Raw genomic sequence first — 18,830 nt, 5'->3', positions numbered from 1 at the left:
CCACAAGAAAAGAAAATTATAAAGCAATGTATCTCTGTTAAACAAGGATTTTAAAAATCCTCAACAAAATATTAGCAAACTGAATTGAACAGCACATTAAAAAAAGGATCATATGCCATGACCAAGTTGAATTATTCCTGGGATGCAAGGATGGTTCAACATATGCAAATCAATCAATGTGATACACCACATTAACAGAATGAAAGATAAAAATCACATGATCATTTCAATAGATACAGAGAAAGCATTTGATAAAATTTAAAACTCCTTGGCAATGATTTCTTGGATATGACAGCAGAAGCATCAGCAAAAAAAGCAGAAATAGACAAGTGGGATTACGTCAAACTGCAAATCTTCTGTACAGCAAAGGAAATAATCAATAAAACGTAAAGACAATCTATGGGATGGGAGAAAATATTTGCCATCTATACATCTGATAAAGCGTTAATGTTCAAAGTATACAATAAACTCCTATAACTCAATAGCAAAACCCCCAAATAACTGATTTCGAAAAACAGACAAGGGAACTCAACAGACATTTCTTCAAAAAGACATTCAAATGACCAAAAAGAACATGAAAATGTGCTCAACACCACTAATCATCGGGGAAATGCAAATCATAACCGTAATGAGATAGTACCTCACACCTGTCAGAATGACTATTATCAGTAAAATAAGAAGTAGCAAGTATTGGTAGCAATTGAGAGAAAAAGGAAAGCTTGTACACTGTTGGTAGGTGGTAAATTAGAATAGTCATTTGAGAAAATTGTACAGAGTTTCCTACAAGTAAAAAATAAAAATATAACTACCATATGATCCAGCAGTATCACTTCTGGGTATATATCCAAAGGCACTGAAACCAGAATCTTGAAGAGATATCTATACTTCCATGTTCATTGCATCATTATTCACAATAGCCAAGGCAAGGGAGTAGCCTTTTCGTCCAGCAAGAGATAAATGAACAAAGTGTCACACACACACACACACACACACACACACACACACACACACACACACAACTGCAATATTATTCAGCCAGGAGAAAGAAGGAAATCCAACCACTTGTAACAACATTGATGAACCAGGAGGACATCTGCTATGTGAGATAAGCCAGACACAGAAGGACAAATTCTACATGATACCACTTATATGAGGGGTTTAAAATGCTTGACGTCATAAAAGCAGAGAGTTTAATGGTAGTTTCCAGGGGCTGGAGGGAGGGGGAAACAGGAGGTATTGATTAAAGAGTATAGTTTCAGTTATCTACGATGAATAAGTTCTAGAGATCTCCTGTCTAGCACAGAGCCTGTAGTTAACAATCCTGTATTGCATGCTTGAAAATTTGCTAAGAAGGTAGATGTTATGCTGTGTTCTCATCACAAATAATAATCATAAATAAAGAGACTTGCAGGACATTTAGTCTTGTCCAAAACATCCATAAGACATTTGGTCAATAAGACACTTGCTACCTAAGAACTTTGGTCCAGTAGACAGCGGTCCTTTGATGATTTCAGGACCAAGTGAAGCTGTCCAAAATGTCCATAAGACATTTGGTCCATGCCAAAAGGTCCTTGATATTTTGTTGTATTTTGTCCTCTCTGAAATGTCCATGGAGACCTTTGATCGATGCCAAAAGTTTTTGCTATTTTGTCCTGTCCAAAACATATTTTGGCATGGACAAAATATGCTCATTGATGTTTGGACAGAACCAAATTTCAAGGACTTTTTGGCATGGACCAAATGTCTTATGGACATTTTGGACAGGGCCAAATGTCTGCTAGCCACAGATAGGGAAGGAGGATGCTTTTGGAGGTGATGGATATGTTTATGGCTTAGATTGTGGTGATGACCTCAAGAGTATATGCTTATCTCTAAACTCATCAAGTTGTATACAGCTTTTTCAATGTGCATCACACCTCAATAAATTTTTTTAAATAAAAGAAAGACTTAAAAAAAAAGGTTACGAGCCTAGGAATTACTGATGTGGCTCAGTGGTAAAAAAACCCAGCTAGTATACATGAGGATGTGGGTTCAATCCCTTGCCATGCTCAGTGGGTTAAGCATCTGGTATTGCCCTGGTATTGTGGTATATGCCACAGATGTGGCTGTGGTATAGGCCAGCAGCTGCAGCTCTGATTCAACCCCTAGCCTGGGAACTTCCTTATACCCAAGGTGTGGCCCTAAAAAGCAAAAAAAAAAAAAAAAAAAAAAAAAAAAGAAACCTGAGCCTAAAATAACAAATACTTATTATTTCAGAATTTCTGTGTTCAGGAATCTTGTATAGCTTAGCTGGGTCTTCTGCCTCAAGGTCTCTCAGGAGGATGCAACAAGAGTGTTGAACAGGGTTGCAGTGTCATCTGAAGGCTTGACTAAGGGAGGATTCCCATTCAAGCTCGCTCACGTGGTTGCGCCAAAGTTCAGTTCCTCTCGAGCTCCTGGACAGAGGACTCCCTGCTATCCAGGGCCCCCCTCTATTCTTTGCTAAATGGTCTATGACCATAAATCAGCTCATGGCATAGCAGCTGGTTTCCTTCAGAACAAGCAAGCATGAAAGCAAGGGTGAACAAGATGAAAAAGTCTTTCTGCAAACCAGTCTCAGAAGTGACATCCCATTTCAGGGGATTAATTTAGAGGTGACCTACCCCTAAATACTAAAAATGTTTCTGGCAATTACCAGCATTTTGATCTGTGTAATCAATCACAAAAAGAATGCATTTGTTAACATATTTCTCTTCTTGGGTGTGCTCTGAAGAGTGCATCGTGCTAAGTACAGTTCAACAAATATGCCAATTGACTGGATAATATTTCAATTTTACTAGAAAGTTCCATCTTAAAAGAAGTAATAATGTTTTCCACTACATATTGTTTATTGAGTACTTCCTGGGTACTTATAACTATTCTTAGAATTGAAATTGCCAAAGAAAATAAATAGTAAACTTGTATATCTTAAGTTGTATCTATTGGAGTGGGTGTCAAAGTTGGTGTTTGGATAAATTCAACATTTATTCTGTTTCTCAAAACTCCTGAATATCACAGTACACAAAAGGCCCTGCAGAAAAAGTGCCATGCATTTTCAAGTTTCTGCACTTTTCTGGTGTCATGTTTAGTTAAATCTTAAAAGAAGGTTGTAACTGAAATGTCTTCAAGATACAAAGCAGGAAGACAAGATACACAGTCAAAACTATAGTAAAATAAACATATCTCCTTTTATATTTCATGGGGAAATGAAGCTGTGATGTTCTTCTCAGACTATAAACTGACAGTATAAAATTATGCAGTCTCCTGAAAAATTTGCTTTTATATATCCTGTCAATAAAAATTGGTTACTCTTATCTATATTTCATACAGAACTCATAATTCATTTAAATCCATTTAATAAAAGAGCAAATGTATTTGGACAGTTACTAGACATGTTTTATACCTTCCAACAACTAGATTTTTCTTATTTTACACAAATATGCTTCTGTACATCTCTTCTCAGAAATGACCCAGCAAAACTTCAATTAACAGAATTCTCAGTCCCCTTGAGGCTTTTAGGAAAAGGAAATAAATCAAAAGGAAAATCAGATATCAAGGCTTTCAAAGAAGCAAACACCCTAATCTTTTTGGATTTCTACCTTTATTTATTTCTCACGCAAACTACACACCCACGGGGGGCCAGCTTCCCCTCTGCTTCATGATGTCTTGATTCTAGGACCCAGGGTGAGGGAGTTGCCTGCTCTGGGACACTTCTGGAAAACAGGAGAGGGTGAACTGCATGAGGACAGCTAAAGATGTTGGTGCGAAATCACACATGAGCCCTCTGCTCACAGTTCATGGGCTTAAGCACATCCTTTGGCCAAGCCTGAGGTCAACACATAGTGGAAAAATAAAATCTTCCCACTGCCAGAAGAAGAGCATATTGTGAATGATGCTACGACCCAGCATATACACATAGACAACTCAATAGAGATGATGATACTGGTTCCAGGTGATCACTGACAATTTAGAACAGTCATTCAACCCATTGAAATAAGCACTGTCCCATCTGGTTCCACCATGGTAGTTCAGACATGACTCAGTTTCCCTTGCAATCCTAATACCAACTATCCTTACCCTGTAAATACACAGCACTGCGATGTTCACTGACAATGCTAGGAAACATGTCTCTATGGCAAGAAGCCCAATTACACCCCTTACATGAGAAGCAGGAATAACATTTATGAAGATCCTACTTGGTTCAGCACATTCCTACATGCTTTATTAATCTACTCGGCAACTAAGTGAGGAAGAAATGATTCTCATTTTACGTGTGAACAAACTGACCCAGAGAGCTTCCTCAAGGTCAAATGGCCAGCTAAGGGTGAAGCTGAGATTTGAAACCAGTATTTTGACCCCATAGCTCTGGTAAATTAAGCTAGAAAGATAATGACTACATTTTGGACATTCCACAACCAAAAAGGACTTTTTTTTTTTTTTTTACCAACTATGAGTTAGCTAGAAAACAAAATGAATATGTTCAAATAATTCAAATCACTAAGCTGCGCACAGAAGAAAAAATCCACAAATATTTAAGGCTTATAAGTAAAATCTCCTTTATGTGAAGCCCAGAGAAGTATTTGTTTCTCTTTTGCACAGAGCATTCACGAACATTCTGTTTGCAGTGGGAACACAAAGAACCCATTGCTTAAAAGAATAATTGTTCAGAGTGGATGGTTGAAGAGGAGGTGAAGAAGTGGAATTAGAGCTAAGCTTTCCAAGGTATAATTAAAGAACACAAAATAATTGGGATCCAGTTTCCCAGGGAACAGTGAACAAGCAGAAAAAAAAAAACAACTAGAAATGAGTTATAACAAAGGTAGATATTAACTGATGAATTTATGTAAAAGGATTTAGAGAGGTAATTAGGAGTTTGCATAGGAATTTCAGACTTTTGCTGCAGTTCTGCATGAATTAGGAATATGATCTGTGCATTCAACCTCCTACGGGTTTTCAAAAGGACCAAGGAGAAGGTGGCCTCGTTACATGTAAGGGTGAAAGCAGGATGGTACTTTGGCTGGGGAAAAACTGGTCCAGGTACCCTGAATAAAAGAAATTCGAAATTTTAACCTCCTTTAGCAGATTTTTAGCGATTCTATAACTGTATATTGCTTCATATGGTATAAAGGAAAAAGCAGAACACTTGGAGACATACAGATCTGGAATCAAATCCTACCTCAGTCATCTCTTTGTCTACTATATGACCTTAAACAACTCTCCTACTTTCTCTGAACTTCAGGTTCCCATAAAAACAAAACGAAACAAAACAAACCTAATGCAGGACTTTTGTGAGGATTAAATAAATTGTATACTATTTATATCTGTATCTATGGTGTATAAATATGTCTATATCTGCATCTGTACTCGTGTCCATGTCCACTTACCTATGAATCTTAAGAGATGCTCTATGAATGTTAATTGCCTTCTGCCTTGCTGCATTAATCAAGTTATTAATGAATTTAACCAGCACGTGTTAAGTGTTTGTTTCATGCCAGCATTGTGCTAGTCTCTGGAGATGATGAAAAGGTGAAGAAGACCCAGATACAAAGGGAGAAAGGGACATACAGATCACACCACGTGATTCCAGACATGGCGCGGTTTCAGAAAGTTAGCTGAGACCGCTAGGTTCAGGTAGTCATTGAATCGTGTGATCCACTTTGCATGAATGCACTGAAGAAATACACTACAAGGAGAGGAGCTATTTTTTCTTTTCATTAGAGGGGTGCATGTCATTTATGAATTACACAAATTCATCAGTTAATACCTACCTTTGTTATAACTCATTTCTACTTTTTTTCCCTGCTTGTTCACTGTTTCATGGGAAACCTGGATCCCAATTCTTTTACATGTTCTTTAGCTGTACTTTGGGAACCTTAGCTATCCCCTAAAGCAGGGCTGATTTATCATTTTGGAGTCACTCTGGAGAACTTAACTGAAATGATATTCCATGTTTGTTTCAGCTGCCTGGCTGGTCTACTCAGCTCCTTGCTCCTTATCTGTCTCCCCTTCATCCTTCCCTTTGTCCTGATGCCTTTCTTTCCCTCTCTTCTTTCCATTAAGTTAGCAAAGTTTTATATAGTGCCTACTGATTACCAGACACCATTTTAGGTATTGGGGATACAACAGTGAACAAAAGAAAAGTACTTCTTCTCATGGGAATTACATCCTATTAGCAGACAATAGAAGATAGATAAGCAGACAATAGAAAATAGATGACAAACATATATATATATATATGTTATATGACAGTTGGTGTAAGTATTAAGAAATAAAAAGCAGGGCAAAGACACAGAGAATGACAGGAGTAGAGGGATGTGTGTATGCTAGTTTACATTAAGGAAGTTCTCTCAGATGAAGTGATGTTTAGGCAGAGACCTGAACACAGTAAGACAACTAGTCATTTATGCACCTGGCAGATGAGAATCCTAGAAACAAAGAATAACAAAGGCAAAGGCCCTGAAATGAGAATAGTAAAGAGACCAGGGTGGTGGGGTGGAATAAGCAAAGGAGGGAGAGGAAGGAGATGAGATTAAAGAAATGGAGGGAATGCCATTTGGGATGAATTATAAGGGCTTTGTAGACTATGGTAGAATTGGATTTTATTTTAAGGAAGGCGGGAACATACTGGAGGGTTTTGAATGAAGAAGTGACGTAATCTACCGCAAGGAGGATAAGGTAGGGAGGAAAAATAGGGCAATACTGGGTCAGGAGATATGTTAGAGGCTATGGCAATAGTCTAGGTGACAGGGAAGATTAGGATGTTCTTGATTCTGGATATATTGCAAGGTAGAGCCTACAGAATATGCTAATGAACTGCATGTAGGGTGAAAGAGAGAGAAGCAAATTGTGGGTGATTCCAAGGTTTATGGTTTTAGTTACTGACAGAATGGAATTTCCATTTATTGAATTGGGGGGGGGTACTGAAAAAAGAATGTATTAGGGAATGCAAGGAATTATTTAAGGATGGGATATATTAAGTTGAACATCCATGTAGAGATAGAGTTAGAAGAGAGGTCTGACCTAAAGATAAAAGTTTGAGATGTCAGCATATCATACAGATGGTGCATATACATAACTGAATCACTTTGCTGTATACCTGTAACTAACACAATATTGTAAATCAACTATAGCTCAATTGAAAAAAAGAAAGAAAATATTGCAAATCATAAACCTGATACAGGGGTAATACCAAAAATTATATATAAATAACTCAAACAATTTTGTAGCAAAAAAAAAAAATCCATGGAACAGGATAAAATCACTTTGCAGTGAAGGGAGATAAAGGAGATAAGTGGTCCAAGGTCACTTTATTACCCTCTGTCTCCCCCCAACCAGGCAACCTCTCCCACTATCAACATTTGCACCAAGACAAAAAAAAAAAAAAAAAAAAAAAAGAAAAAAAAAGGAGTTCCCGTCGTGGCACAGTGGTTAACGAATCCGACTAGGAACCATGAGGTTGCGGGTTCGGTCCCTGCCCTTGCTCAGTGGGTTAACAATCCGGCGTTGCCGTGAGCTGTGGTGTAGGTTGCAGACGCGGCTCGGCTCGGATCCCGCGTTGCTGTGGCTCTGGCGTAGGCCAGTGGCTATAGCTCCGATTCGACCCCTAGCCCGGGAACCTCCATATGCCGCGGGAGCAGCCCAAGAAATAGCAACAACAACAACAACAACAACAACAAAAAAGACAAAAGACAAAAAACAAAAACAAACAAAAAAAACAAAAAACATTTGCACCAGTTTGTAACATTTGTTACAATCAATGAACTTATATTAGCATATCATTATCACAGAAAGTCCATAGTTTGCATTAGTGTTCATTCTTGGTGTTACATACTCCATGAATTTTGACATATGTATAATGACATGTATTTATCATTTTAGTATCATACAGAATAATTCACTACCCTGAAAATTCTGTGCTCTGCTTATTCATTCCTTCCCATTCCCCAATCCTGGTAACCAGTCTCCATAATTTTGCCTTTTCCAAAATGTCATAGAGTTGGAATTTTATAGCATGAACCATTTTCAGATTGGCTTCTCTTAGTAATATGCATTTAAGTTTATATCTTTTTATGGTTTCATAGTTGAATATTATTCATTGTCTGGATGTACCACAGTTTGTTTATGCATCCACCTAAAAGACATCTTGGCTGTTTCCAAGTTTTGGCAATTATGAAGAAAGCGCCAGAAACATTTGTGTCCAGGTTTTCATGTGGACATAAGTTTTCAGCTCCTTTAGAAAAATACCAAGGGGCATGATTTCTGTATCATATGGTAAGAGTATGTTTAGTTTTGTAAAAACTGCCAAACTCTCTTCCAAATTAGCTGTACCCTTTTGCATGCCTACCAGCAATGAATGAGAGTTCCTACTGCTCCACACCCCTGTTAGAGTTTGGTGTTGTGTTTTAAATTTTGGCCATTCTAATAGGTGTGTAATGGTACCTCATTATTATTTTAATGTGCAATTCTCTAATGCTTGTTTTCTTTCTGTTTATCTTTGATGATGTGTCTAGGTCACTTGATTATATTTTAATTGGGTTCTTTTCTTTTCTTTTCTTTTTTTTTTTTTTTTGTCTTTTGTCCTTTTAGGGCCGTACCTGCGCACATGGAAATTCCCAGGCTAGGGGTCTAATTGGAGCTACAGCTGCTGGTCTACACCAGAGCCACAGCCACACCAGATCCGAGCCGCATCTTCAACCTACACCACAGCTCATGGCAATGCTGGATCCTTAACCAACTGAGTGAGGCCAGGGATTGAACCCGCAACCTCATGTTCCTAGTCGGATTCGTTTCTGCTGTGCCACGATGCGGAACTCTGGGTTATTTTCTTGAGTTTTAATAGTCTGTATACCCTGGATAACAGTCCTTTGTTACATGTCTTTTGCAAATATTTTACCCCAGTCTGTAGCTTGTCTTCTCATTTACTTGATAGTGTCTTTCACAGAGCAGAAGTTTCCAATTTTAATTAAGTTCAAGTTACTATTTTTTCCACTGGTCATGCCTTTGGTGTTGTATCTAAAACGTCATCATCATGCCAAAAGTCATCTAACTTTTATGTTATCTTCCTGGAGTATTATAGTTATGCATTTTGGTCTATGATCCATTTTGAATTAATTTTTGTGAAGGGTGTCTAGATTCTTTTTTTTTTTTTTGCATACAGATGTCCAGTCATTCCAACACCATTTGTTGAAACACCATGTTCTCCACTGTGTTGACTTTGCCTGACAAAGATCAATTACGTGGGTATATCTCTGGGCTATTCTGGCCCATCTATATGTCCCTTCTTTTACCATTATCACACTGTCTTGATTATTGGAGCTTTATAGCCAGTCTTGTAGTCACGTAGTATCAGTCCTCAATGCTCTTCCCCTTTAACGTTACTTTGGTTCTTTTGGGTACTATGTCCCTCTACATAAACTTTACAATCAGTTTGTTCATATCTACAGAATAACTTGCTGGGGTTTTGATTGGGATTGCGCTGAACCTAGAGATCAATTTGGGAAGAACCGCCATCTTGACAATATTGAGTCTTCCTTTCAATGAACACAGAATATCTCTCCATTTATTTAGTTAAGTTTTAACTTCTTTCAGCAGAGTTTTGTAATTTTCTCCATAGAGATACTCTATTTATACTTAAGTGTTTTTTTGGGGGGTGCTAATGTAAATGCACCCAATTTAAATATCAAATTCCACTAGTATTGCTGACATACAGGAAAGTGATGAACTTTTGTATATTCAGTTTGAACACTGAAACTTTGATATTGTTTACTACTACCAGAGAGTTTTTTGGTTGTTTCAGATTTTCTACATAGATACTCATGGCTTTTTAGTTGTACCTCTTTGCACCTTTTTTTTTAGTGATTGCTCTAGACTTTAAAATATATATGCTTTGGAGTTCCCGTCATGGTGCAGCAGAGATGAATCTGACTAGGAACAATGAGGTTGTGGGTTCGATTCCTGGCCTCACTCAGTTGGTTAAGGATCCAGCATTGCTGTGAGCTGTGGTATAGGTCACAGACGTGGCTCGGATCTGAGGTTGCTATGGCTGTGGTGTAGGCTGGCAGCTATGGCTCCGATTAGACCCCTAGCCTGGGAATTTCCATATGCTGCAGGTGCAGGCCTAAAAAAAGACAAAAGATAAAATGTATATGCTTAATCTTTTCCAGTTACTTAGAGTTAATACTGTACCACTTTATATAAAATGTATAGCTCCATTCATCCTATTTATGCTACAATTATCATATATACTATCAAATATATTACATCTAAATTCATTATAAACCACAGAGAAGAATGTTATGAATTTTCATTAAGCAGTCATATTTTTTTAAATTAAGACGAATGAAAATCATTTATATGTATATATTTAGGTATTTACGATTGCTTTGACTCCTCATCCCTTCCTAAATATTTGAGTTTCCCTTTACTATCATCTTACTTCAGCCTGAAGTAACAAATTCTAATTTTCTCTTATGTCAAAATATGTTTATTCTGCCTTTGAAGGATATTTTTGCTAGGTATAGAAAACTGTGTTAAATTTTTTTCTTCCTGAATCTAAAAATATATTGTTCTAATAGCTTCTGGCCTTCATTTTTCTTTTTTTTCTGACAGGAATTCAGCAGTCATTTGAATCACTGTTTACATATCTGTATCATATTTTTCCTATGGCAGATTGAAAATGTCTGTAAATTTTTGGATACTCCTTACTTCAAAAGGTGGAGCCTAATTCCTCTCCATTTAAATGTGGTCCAGACTTAGGTACTTGATTTTAATAAATAGAATGTGGTGATGCTGTGTGACTTTTAAGATTAGATCATAAAAATACTGTTCAGAACATACAAAGGGTTTCTATCTGGCTTTTTCTCTGTCTTGTTCTGAGGTAGGCTGGCCACTCTATCATGAGGATACTCAAACAGTCCTGGTGAAAAGTCCACATGGAGAGGAACTGAGGCTTCCCACCAATACCAGCACCCATTGCCAACCATGTGAATGATTCACCTTGCAAGCAGACCCTCCAGCTCCAATCACAACCAGCTTCAGATGATTATAGTTCAGTTGACACTTGACTACAATGTCATAAAAGTCCCAGATGCTAACCTAAGCTGTTACTGAATTCTTGCCCACAGAAACTGTGAGAGATGATGTTTATTGTTGTTTTAAGCCACTAAATTTTGGGATAATTTGTTATGCAGCAATGGATAGCTAATACATTTCCTAAGTCAAGTATCTCTGCATGTTATATTCACTCTGATTCACCAAGGCTTCAGTCCACTTTACTTGTATAAAAAGTACTATAAAATTCAAGCTGGGAAGATCAATCAATGGCAGAAAATTATCAATTTGTGATAAAACTAGTCTATTCTAAAGCATTATTTTGTCTTTCTAGTTTAACTTTGCAGCCTGGGTACTCTCTGTATAATATTTGATATGTAATAAGATATTAAATAACTAATGCTGAATGAATGAATTTGTTCTTTTAGGCTTTAAGTTTCTGGAGTACAAGAACTGTGCCTTACGCACCTTTTATCTCCCTCACATGGTACAATGTTTAACTGAACATGCACCATTCACAGTCTGTTGAATTAAATCAAATTTAAGTGAAATTCTTGAAGAAAATGACCTGGAAACATTAGTGAAAAAGCATGAAGGAAAATAATTTTAAATATTTATACTGCACATTGACTGGTGCAGATTTTCAAGCCCCATCACCTATCATACACATGCATAAAAACCACACACAAATAAAAACCCCTCAAATCTAAATTCACATTCAGTTGGTTCCTGGTAGACCATGTAGATTTTCATAATTTCTACCAGTAGAACATATCTTCAAATGTTTCCGGAAAATCTTTATGAAACAATACACAATGATAGGTATATGACTGTTGAGGTTGTAAACTATTGTCATGTGTTGAATTTGGCAGATTATCTGCAGAGGCAGTAACCTGTTTTCCTCTTTATTCAACTGAGCCTTGGGCCATTTTGGAAGAGGTGAATTTTATGAGCATAGGAAACTTGAACACTGTCATGCAACATGTAAACTGAGCATCTTCTTTTCCTCTTTGGGAGGTATGCATATCCAAGGTGTGTCTCAGTGGTTCAGAGCACAAGCCAACTCAGTGTCTGCCTTAATTTCAATTGTAAAATGCAGAGACTAATAATACCTACCTCATAGGGCTACTGCGAAGATGAAATGGGTTAATTCATGAAAAGTGTGTGACACAGAGCAAATACTAATAAAAATTAGCTCTTATTGCCATCCATGCCTATCATGGACCTGGAACATTGCCGGTGATTTGTAAATCATTATTAAATGAATGACTAATTCTAAGATGAGAGTACGGTATGAACATCTCTGCTCCCCCCTTTTTGGGGGGGTTGTAATTGTGTTCTATGATCACCTAAAAGTTTTGACTGTTCGTTCCTTTTTAGAAATTCTCCATTAGATCAAAAACAAGGCAGCTGATTATGTTCATTGATAAAGGATATACCAGTAATACTGGCACATGATTACACTGAATTGGGAATTATAAGCTAACACACTTTAAAGCAAGAGGAATTTTTGTTTTTCATTTTAACCTCTTCATAATGTGAAAGTGGCAGAAAGGTGTCAAGAATATAAAAAACATGGCATTTCAGAATCCAAGTGTCTTCTGTATTGTTAGGCTGTTGAAATGATCATTCTTTCTAACTAACAGGGCCGTGCTCCTTCCATTTGACTGTAGGCAATGCTAGGGAGAGGTAAGGGGCCTTATTAGACCTTATATCCTCAACACCTGCCACGGTGCCTGGCGGATAGTAGAAAGCCAGAGAAAAATATTTTAAAGGGGTGAAATACTAAATAATGAAAGCAACCAGGGCCTCGAGCCTTCCATTCGCACCTCAACTTTCACCTACCTGGATGGCCCCAGGTCTTCTCTTGGAAAGACATTTCCGGAATCAAGAAAAAATGATCCAATTGAAACCTCTTCTCCGAGTTATGGGAACCACTTCCCTCTTTGTTGCTAAAGGGGAAGAAGGACATTGATAAGATGGGGAAATGGAGCGCCTGAGTGGCGGGGCAACAGCGGCGTCCCACTTGGCAAGGGTCCCGCGGGTTCCATTAGTTACCGGTCCCCGCCCTCACCCGCCCTAATCCTCTCACTTGGAAACAAGCCGCTAGCAACACACGCCTGGAAGCCCGGGGGCCCGACATCTCCAAGATGGACTCGGGGGATTCCTGCCGCCGCAGAGAGGGAACTTCTCGGGGGTCCCACGGCTTTCTAGTCGGAGCCGAGTTCTGGCCCCCAACCCTGCGTCCCGCGCGCGTCTTCCGCGGAGGCCGCAAGAGCGTGGCGGCCCAGGAGGAGACCCCGGCCGCCAGCCCACTGCTGGAAGACCTCAGGCGGCGGCTGGTGCGCGCCTTCCAGCGGGCGGTGCCACGCGGCCGCTCGCGGCGCTCGCGGGAGGCGGCGGCGGCGCGGGAGGAGCGGAGCCGGGCGCGAGTGGAGAGCGCCCTGGCCGGGTTGCGCGCAGAGCTGGTGAGCGCGCTGGCGGTCGGCTCTCCGGCCGCCTCTCGGTCCTTCCCCGGGGCTCATCCGAGGACTTGGGAGGCCCAGGGGAGCTTTTCACAGGGAGAGGGTGAGGCGGGCACCCTGGGCGAGTTGGGCACTGGCTACGGATCTTCCCCGAGGGTCCTGGTGCTCCTGCCGCCCCAGCAGCCTCCGGGAGGAAAGGGGTCCTGCAGGACCCGGGGTGCTGATTGGTTATTGAGGGCCGAGTATACTAGTGACACACCCAAGACCCCAGAAACCACCCCTCCCAAACTTGTTCAGTATTTTTCTACCATGTAGAAGGTTCCCTCTAGGCAACTTGTAGTATATACAAGTATGGGGCTTGGAGGCGGTAGTTTCAATGAGATAAACTCTTGGGATAGATGGAGCGAGTCCATCAACAACTGTTTCATTTATTCTGCAAGTTTTACTCTTTATCTTTCTCTTTGGTAAGAATTCAGAAAACAGGAAATGATGATTAGATATTTTGTAAAACTGTAGATTTTTTTTTTAACATTAAGCAGGAGGAAATTCAGGCAAATATTTTAGTTACTGTTTCATAATTTAAACAGTTTCCAAGTTAGGCAACATTTGAAAGGGACACAATAAATAAGAGCAATTCAAGCTTTAGAATGGCTATGGCTGCGAATATGTGTAGTGGTGATCTGGAAAGTTCTACCCATTTGCATTGAATACTAATAAAATATTATTCACTAGTTTAGAACTGATTCAACTATCAGCCAATTGCCTGATTTAAGAACCTTGACAGTCTATTTTGTTTTTGAGTTTAAGACGGGCACGAAGTTGGAGTCCCCTTTGTGACTCAGTATTTAAGGAACCCAAACCTAACTAGGGTCCATGAGGATGTGGGTTTGATCCCTGGCCTCATTCAGTGGGTTAAGGGGCTGGCATTGCCCTGAGCTGTGGTATAGTTTGCAGACCCTGCTCCTCCTATCCTGCGTTGCTGTGGCTGAGGTGTAGATCAGCAGCTGTAGCTCTGATTTAACCCTAGCCTGGGAACCTCCATATGCCACCAGCCCTAAAATATGTGGCTCTAAAATAGAAAAAACAAAACAACAAAACAAACAAAAAACCCCCCAAAACCACCAAAATCCCCCCAAACAAGAAAACAGGCAAGAAGTTGGTAAATTGAATTTTACTTGTGCTGACAATTTGAATTTGACAAAGGATGTATTAATTCTAACTCAACCATAAGAAACAGGTGGTTTTTCTTCTGACACCAGAGCAGTGGCTGGGTGAGACCCCTCATTAATAGAGATGGCCTGGGGGCTGTGTGTGCTGTGGGTCTGGATGCAGGATGCAAACTGGAAAGCTGAGACCTTAGCCATCTGTGTTCCTGGGATACAGACCATGGTCAACGTCTTGGACAATCATTTCACCATTGTTTTGTGTGACCAACCATTCATGAGGAAGCAGCAAAAGGGCATGATGTTTGATACCACCATCACTAGAAGAAGCAGCTTCTGAAAATGGGCCATTAGCCAGATTTCTGTAGGAATTGGCACCCTCCACCCACATGATGTCCACGCATCATCCTTAGGATGATGTTTGTGTAGGTAACAATGAACAGGTTCAGTTAATTTAGAGACAGGTTACTATTTGTGAAATGTCATTTATGTTACTATGTGTTGTTTTGGTTTTCTTAGTGGGATGCATTGATTTATAGGGTCTGTAAGTGAACCTCAGGGTTCTGTATACCTAAAATTGTATGCCACATTTTGTATGTGCATAAAGCACACCTCTTTCCTCAGAGTGGTTTCATAGCTTTCATCAGATTCTCAACGGGATCCATGAGGAAAGAAAGTTGAGGAACCATTGGTGCTTGACTTTCCTAACTAACGGTGAATTACACATGCTTGCTTTACTTATATGGTGACCCATTATCAATAATTTAACTCCTGATTCTCGGCATGAAAGTACAGGATGGGTATTAATCAGTTCATCCATTTATTCATCCAGTTCTTTTAACAAATGACTGAGAACCCACCCTGTTGTGTGCATAGGCAGTGCACCCATAGTTAGGGATATAATTATGAAAATAAACTCTGTGCTCAAAATCATCAGTCTGGTGTAGGTTGTATGCTCTGAAAGGCAAATGTCCAGAATGCTGTGGAAGCACGATATAAGACAAGACAAGGAAGGCTTCTAAGAAGAGTGGGCATTTGGCTAGATGATGGGCAGCAAGAGTCATGGTAACCAGAGGGGGCAGAAGAGGTGGTTCGGTACCATGTGTTTATTCTGGGATGGGCAAGGTTTCTGCCCAAGGGATCTGGTGTGGGGAGAGGGCCAGGGAATGAAGCTGGAAGAGCAAGGCAGGATGATAGCACATCTGGGTCACACTGGAGACCTGGAGCCTCCCTTGGGCAAGGTGTAGGGGCTCCTTGTGCTGGGCATTGTGTTGTCACTGTTCACGTTTGTTTGCTGGCTGTCCATTTATTTATTCTTTGCAAAGTCTCACAGTCAGACATGATTCCAGGTGCTAAAGATGAAAAAAAAAATAGTTTCAGAGGAAAACTGAAAGAAAATTTTATGCAATGACTTTATTTTGCAAATTAGGAGGGGACCATCAATATTTGCTTCCTACCAATGGACTGTCCTGGTTCATCTGGGGAGGGTTTTCTGTTGGTGAGTTGATGAGGAATTTTAAGCGGAGAGAATAGAGTTCTCATGAACTGCATGAAACACGACCCCAGTTGAAAAAGTATGCAAATAATTGATTACTAGTTTTCATCTAGGATACAGAGATTATGTTGGACTAAGCTCTGGTGGACTGCCTCTTGGTACACTGCCCAAGAGATCTATTTTTTAATATATGAGGAGTTTCACAAATTCCCATTGGAGAGAGGGTATAAATCAGCCTTGCTCTATAACAGATTTCACTCTAGAGTGAAAATGGTTAGATCTTATAAGTACACATAATTGTACATGTGCCTCTAAGGGGTCATTAAATGCTTTTGCTCAACAGGGAGAACATTTAAAATCCTAAAAACTTGAAATGACAACTAATCAAGTAAATGGGTCCAAGTCCTGAAAGCTCAGGTGGCCCTAGGCAGTTATCCTGGAGCTCAGAAAGCCCATAAAGATAAATGATTTCCTTGCAGATCACATGCCATTGCTCAAAAACAGCCTTCCGTGTACAGGAATTTTTCATATGGACAGCTCTGGGCATCAGCTATTTTTGTTTTCATTGCAAGGCCATTTCAAAAGCTATTTGTATATCTGGATTTTACCTTGTCGTATAGAAAGTCAGTTTTATAGTCAGGCCAAACAGTCAGAACTGGAGAATAAGATGAGAAATACATCTTTCTTGATATCTTATTTTCCTTTCCTACAAAGTCCTTATTTTTTCCTTGTGCAGAGAGCAGTTTCATTTGATCCATATCTCAGGCTAATAAAAATCCTTATTCTTTTTCTAACTTTCAGCTGGAAATGCGTTTCCAAAATCGCCAGCTGGCCAGAACTTTGCTGGATTTAGATATGAAAATGCAGCAATTGAAAAAGGAGTACGAACTGGAAATGGCATCAGAATCACAAAGCTCGGAAGATAATGATGTGAATCTGGAATGAGGAAACGCAGAGATGCAGATCTGAACCCTAAACATAACATAGACAACGCTGAAACAGTTCTGACAGTAACATTATGACCGCTTTGTATCAGACTTTTAGGGGCAGTTTGTGGGACCAAAAACTTTGATGCCATGGGGAAGTGACAGAAAACATCTAAAGAAAGGGGAGAGAGAAAATAGTGTGTTATCAGGTTTTAAAGTTACTTATTCATTGTTTTGGCTAGGAAAGAGAAGTAAAAAGAATGTACTGAAGAATGCCTTTATGCCAATTTCCAGTATTTGGTCTTGTGCCATCCTAACTTTCTATCATTACCTGAACTTTCAGAATCTGTGCTTGTTTTTGTTCTACTTGATTATTATTCTTAGTTTGTCTGCCCAGTTAGCTGTTTAGAGGCCTTATCTTCACACCCCCATTATGAGAATTACTTTCTGCTTAGATTCCAACCATACTCTCTAGGTAGAGTCTGCTATTAAGGGTGCCCCACCTCCTTGGATGTTGTCAAGGCAGTTTGATCAACTTGTCCTCAGGAGTTTTTGAACTAGAACTAAGGGAGTAGATGAGTGTTGGAAACGGACAGTGGAAGCTGAGGGATGGGAACTTGGAAGCTGCTGGTGGCCACCACGTGAGAAAAGACTAGTTCTCATTAAGGGCGTTGAAACAGAACCACTGAGACCACAGAAGGGGAGGGAGAGAGCTGCTCTTCCTTGTCTTGGGGTCCAGCTGTTGAAAACTGCAGCTCTTGCTGTCATCTGGATACATAAAAAATTCTCAAATCTCCTCCTGATAAAATCTCCTTTTGCCTAACTCACTGAGTTGGTCTTTTATGACTCGTACCCCAAAGATTTCTAATTAACACAATCCCTCTGTTAAGCTTTAAGGAGTTAAAATGGTTCAGGTAAAATTAGAATATCTACCTCCACCTTAAAAGTCCTGCCTTCTTAATGCAAAAAATAAAGTTATTAAAAAACAGGTGCACATCTCTGCAATTCATGATAGTCATAGTCTCTCAAAACCAAAATTAGTTGAAACAATGTAGGTCCTTTTAATATTTAATCAACAATAAAAATTAGTTCTGGAAGACAATGGAGAACAGAATGGACATGGTCTTTCTCTTAAAATAAATACAAGTTTGTTTTTTTTTTTAATGTGTGTGAGGGTTTGAGGATTATCTGAATCAAGTTTAATTTGTTCTTAACTTTTTTGGGTCATTATATGTGAATTATTTGTGCTCTTTGGTACTTATTTTCTTCCTGTAAAATTAAGGTATTACTATGCTCAATTTACAGGACACTCTCAATGGGCTATACAATATCCTGATATCTAACTGCTGGATTTCTTGAGAAATTCTGCCTATGAGCTCTTGGCTTATAAATATACAGACTGAGTTCTTAGGTTATATTTGTAGAATGGATTTCCTCTAAGTCTCTACCTTAAAGTTAAAGAAATTCTGAAGAAAGAGGTGGTGTAATTCTGTATAATCTGTTCTTCAAAAAAGATTCAAATGTTGGAGCAGTCATTCTAAAAGTACATTTTGCAATTTAATATTGCAAAATTCAAATGTTGGAGCAGTCATTTAAAGTACATTTTGCAATTTAATGTTTATAAATTCTTGTGATTTTGTGTTTAGCAAAAACTCAAGATGATTCATTTTATAAGCTCAATTCCTTACAGAATACAGAGAGGCTGACATTGGTT

At 39.2% G+C, this 18,830-nt stretch overlaps 1 protein-coding gene across 1 annotated transcript; it reads left to right on the top strand.

Moving 5' to 3' along the window:
• On the top strand, nt 13,155–18,227 carry AARD (alanine and arginine rich domain containing protein). Its single transcript, XM_003125512.3, has 2 exons — nt 13,155–13,535; nt 16,992–18,227. Exons 1-2 carry the CDS (start codon nt 13,218–13,220, stop codon nt 17,133–17,135), a joined length of 462 nt encoding a protein of 153 aa, XP_003125560.1. The 5' UTR covers nt 13,155–13,217; the 3' UTR covers nt 17,136–18,227.

The sequence above is a fragment of the Sus scrofa genome, chromosome 4 (assembly GCF_000003025.6).
Source record: "Sus scrofa isolate TJ Tabasco breed Duroc chromosome 4, Sscrofa11.1, whole genome shotgun sequence".
NCBI lineage: Eukaryota > Metazoa > Chordata > Mammalia > Artiodactyla > Suidae > Sus > Sus scrofa.
The sequence above is the reverse complement of the archived record's forward strand: the minus strand, read 5'-3'. Positions and strand labels throughout refer to the sequence as shown.

Excerpts from the sequence above, each read along its gene's own strand:
- AARD (XM_003125512.3), top strand. The coding sequence starts at position 13,218 with ATGGACTCGGGGGATTCCTGCCGCCGCAGAGAGGGAACTTCTCGGGGG. Across the intron at positions 13,536-16,991 it reads CCGGGTTGCGCGCAGAGCTG|CTGGAAATGCGTTTCCAAAA; the intron begins GTGAGCGCGCTG and ends TCTAACTTTCAG.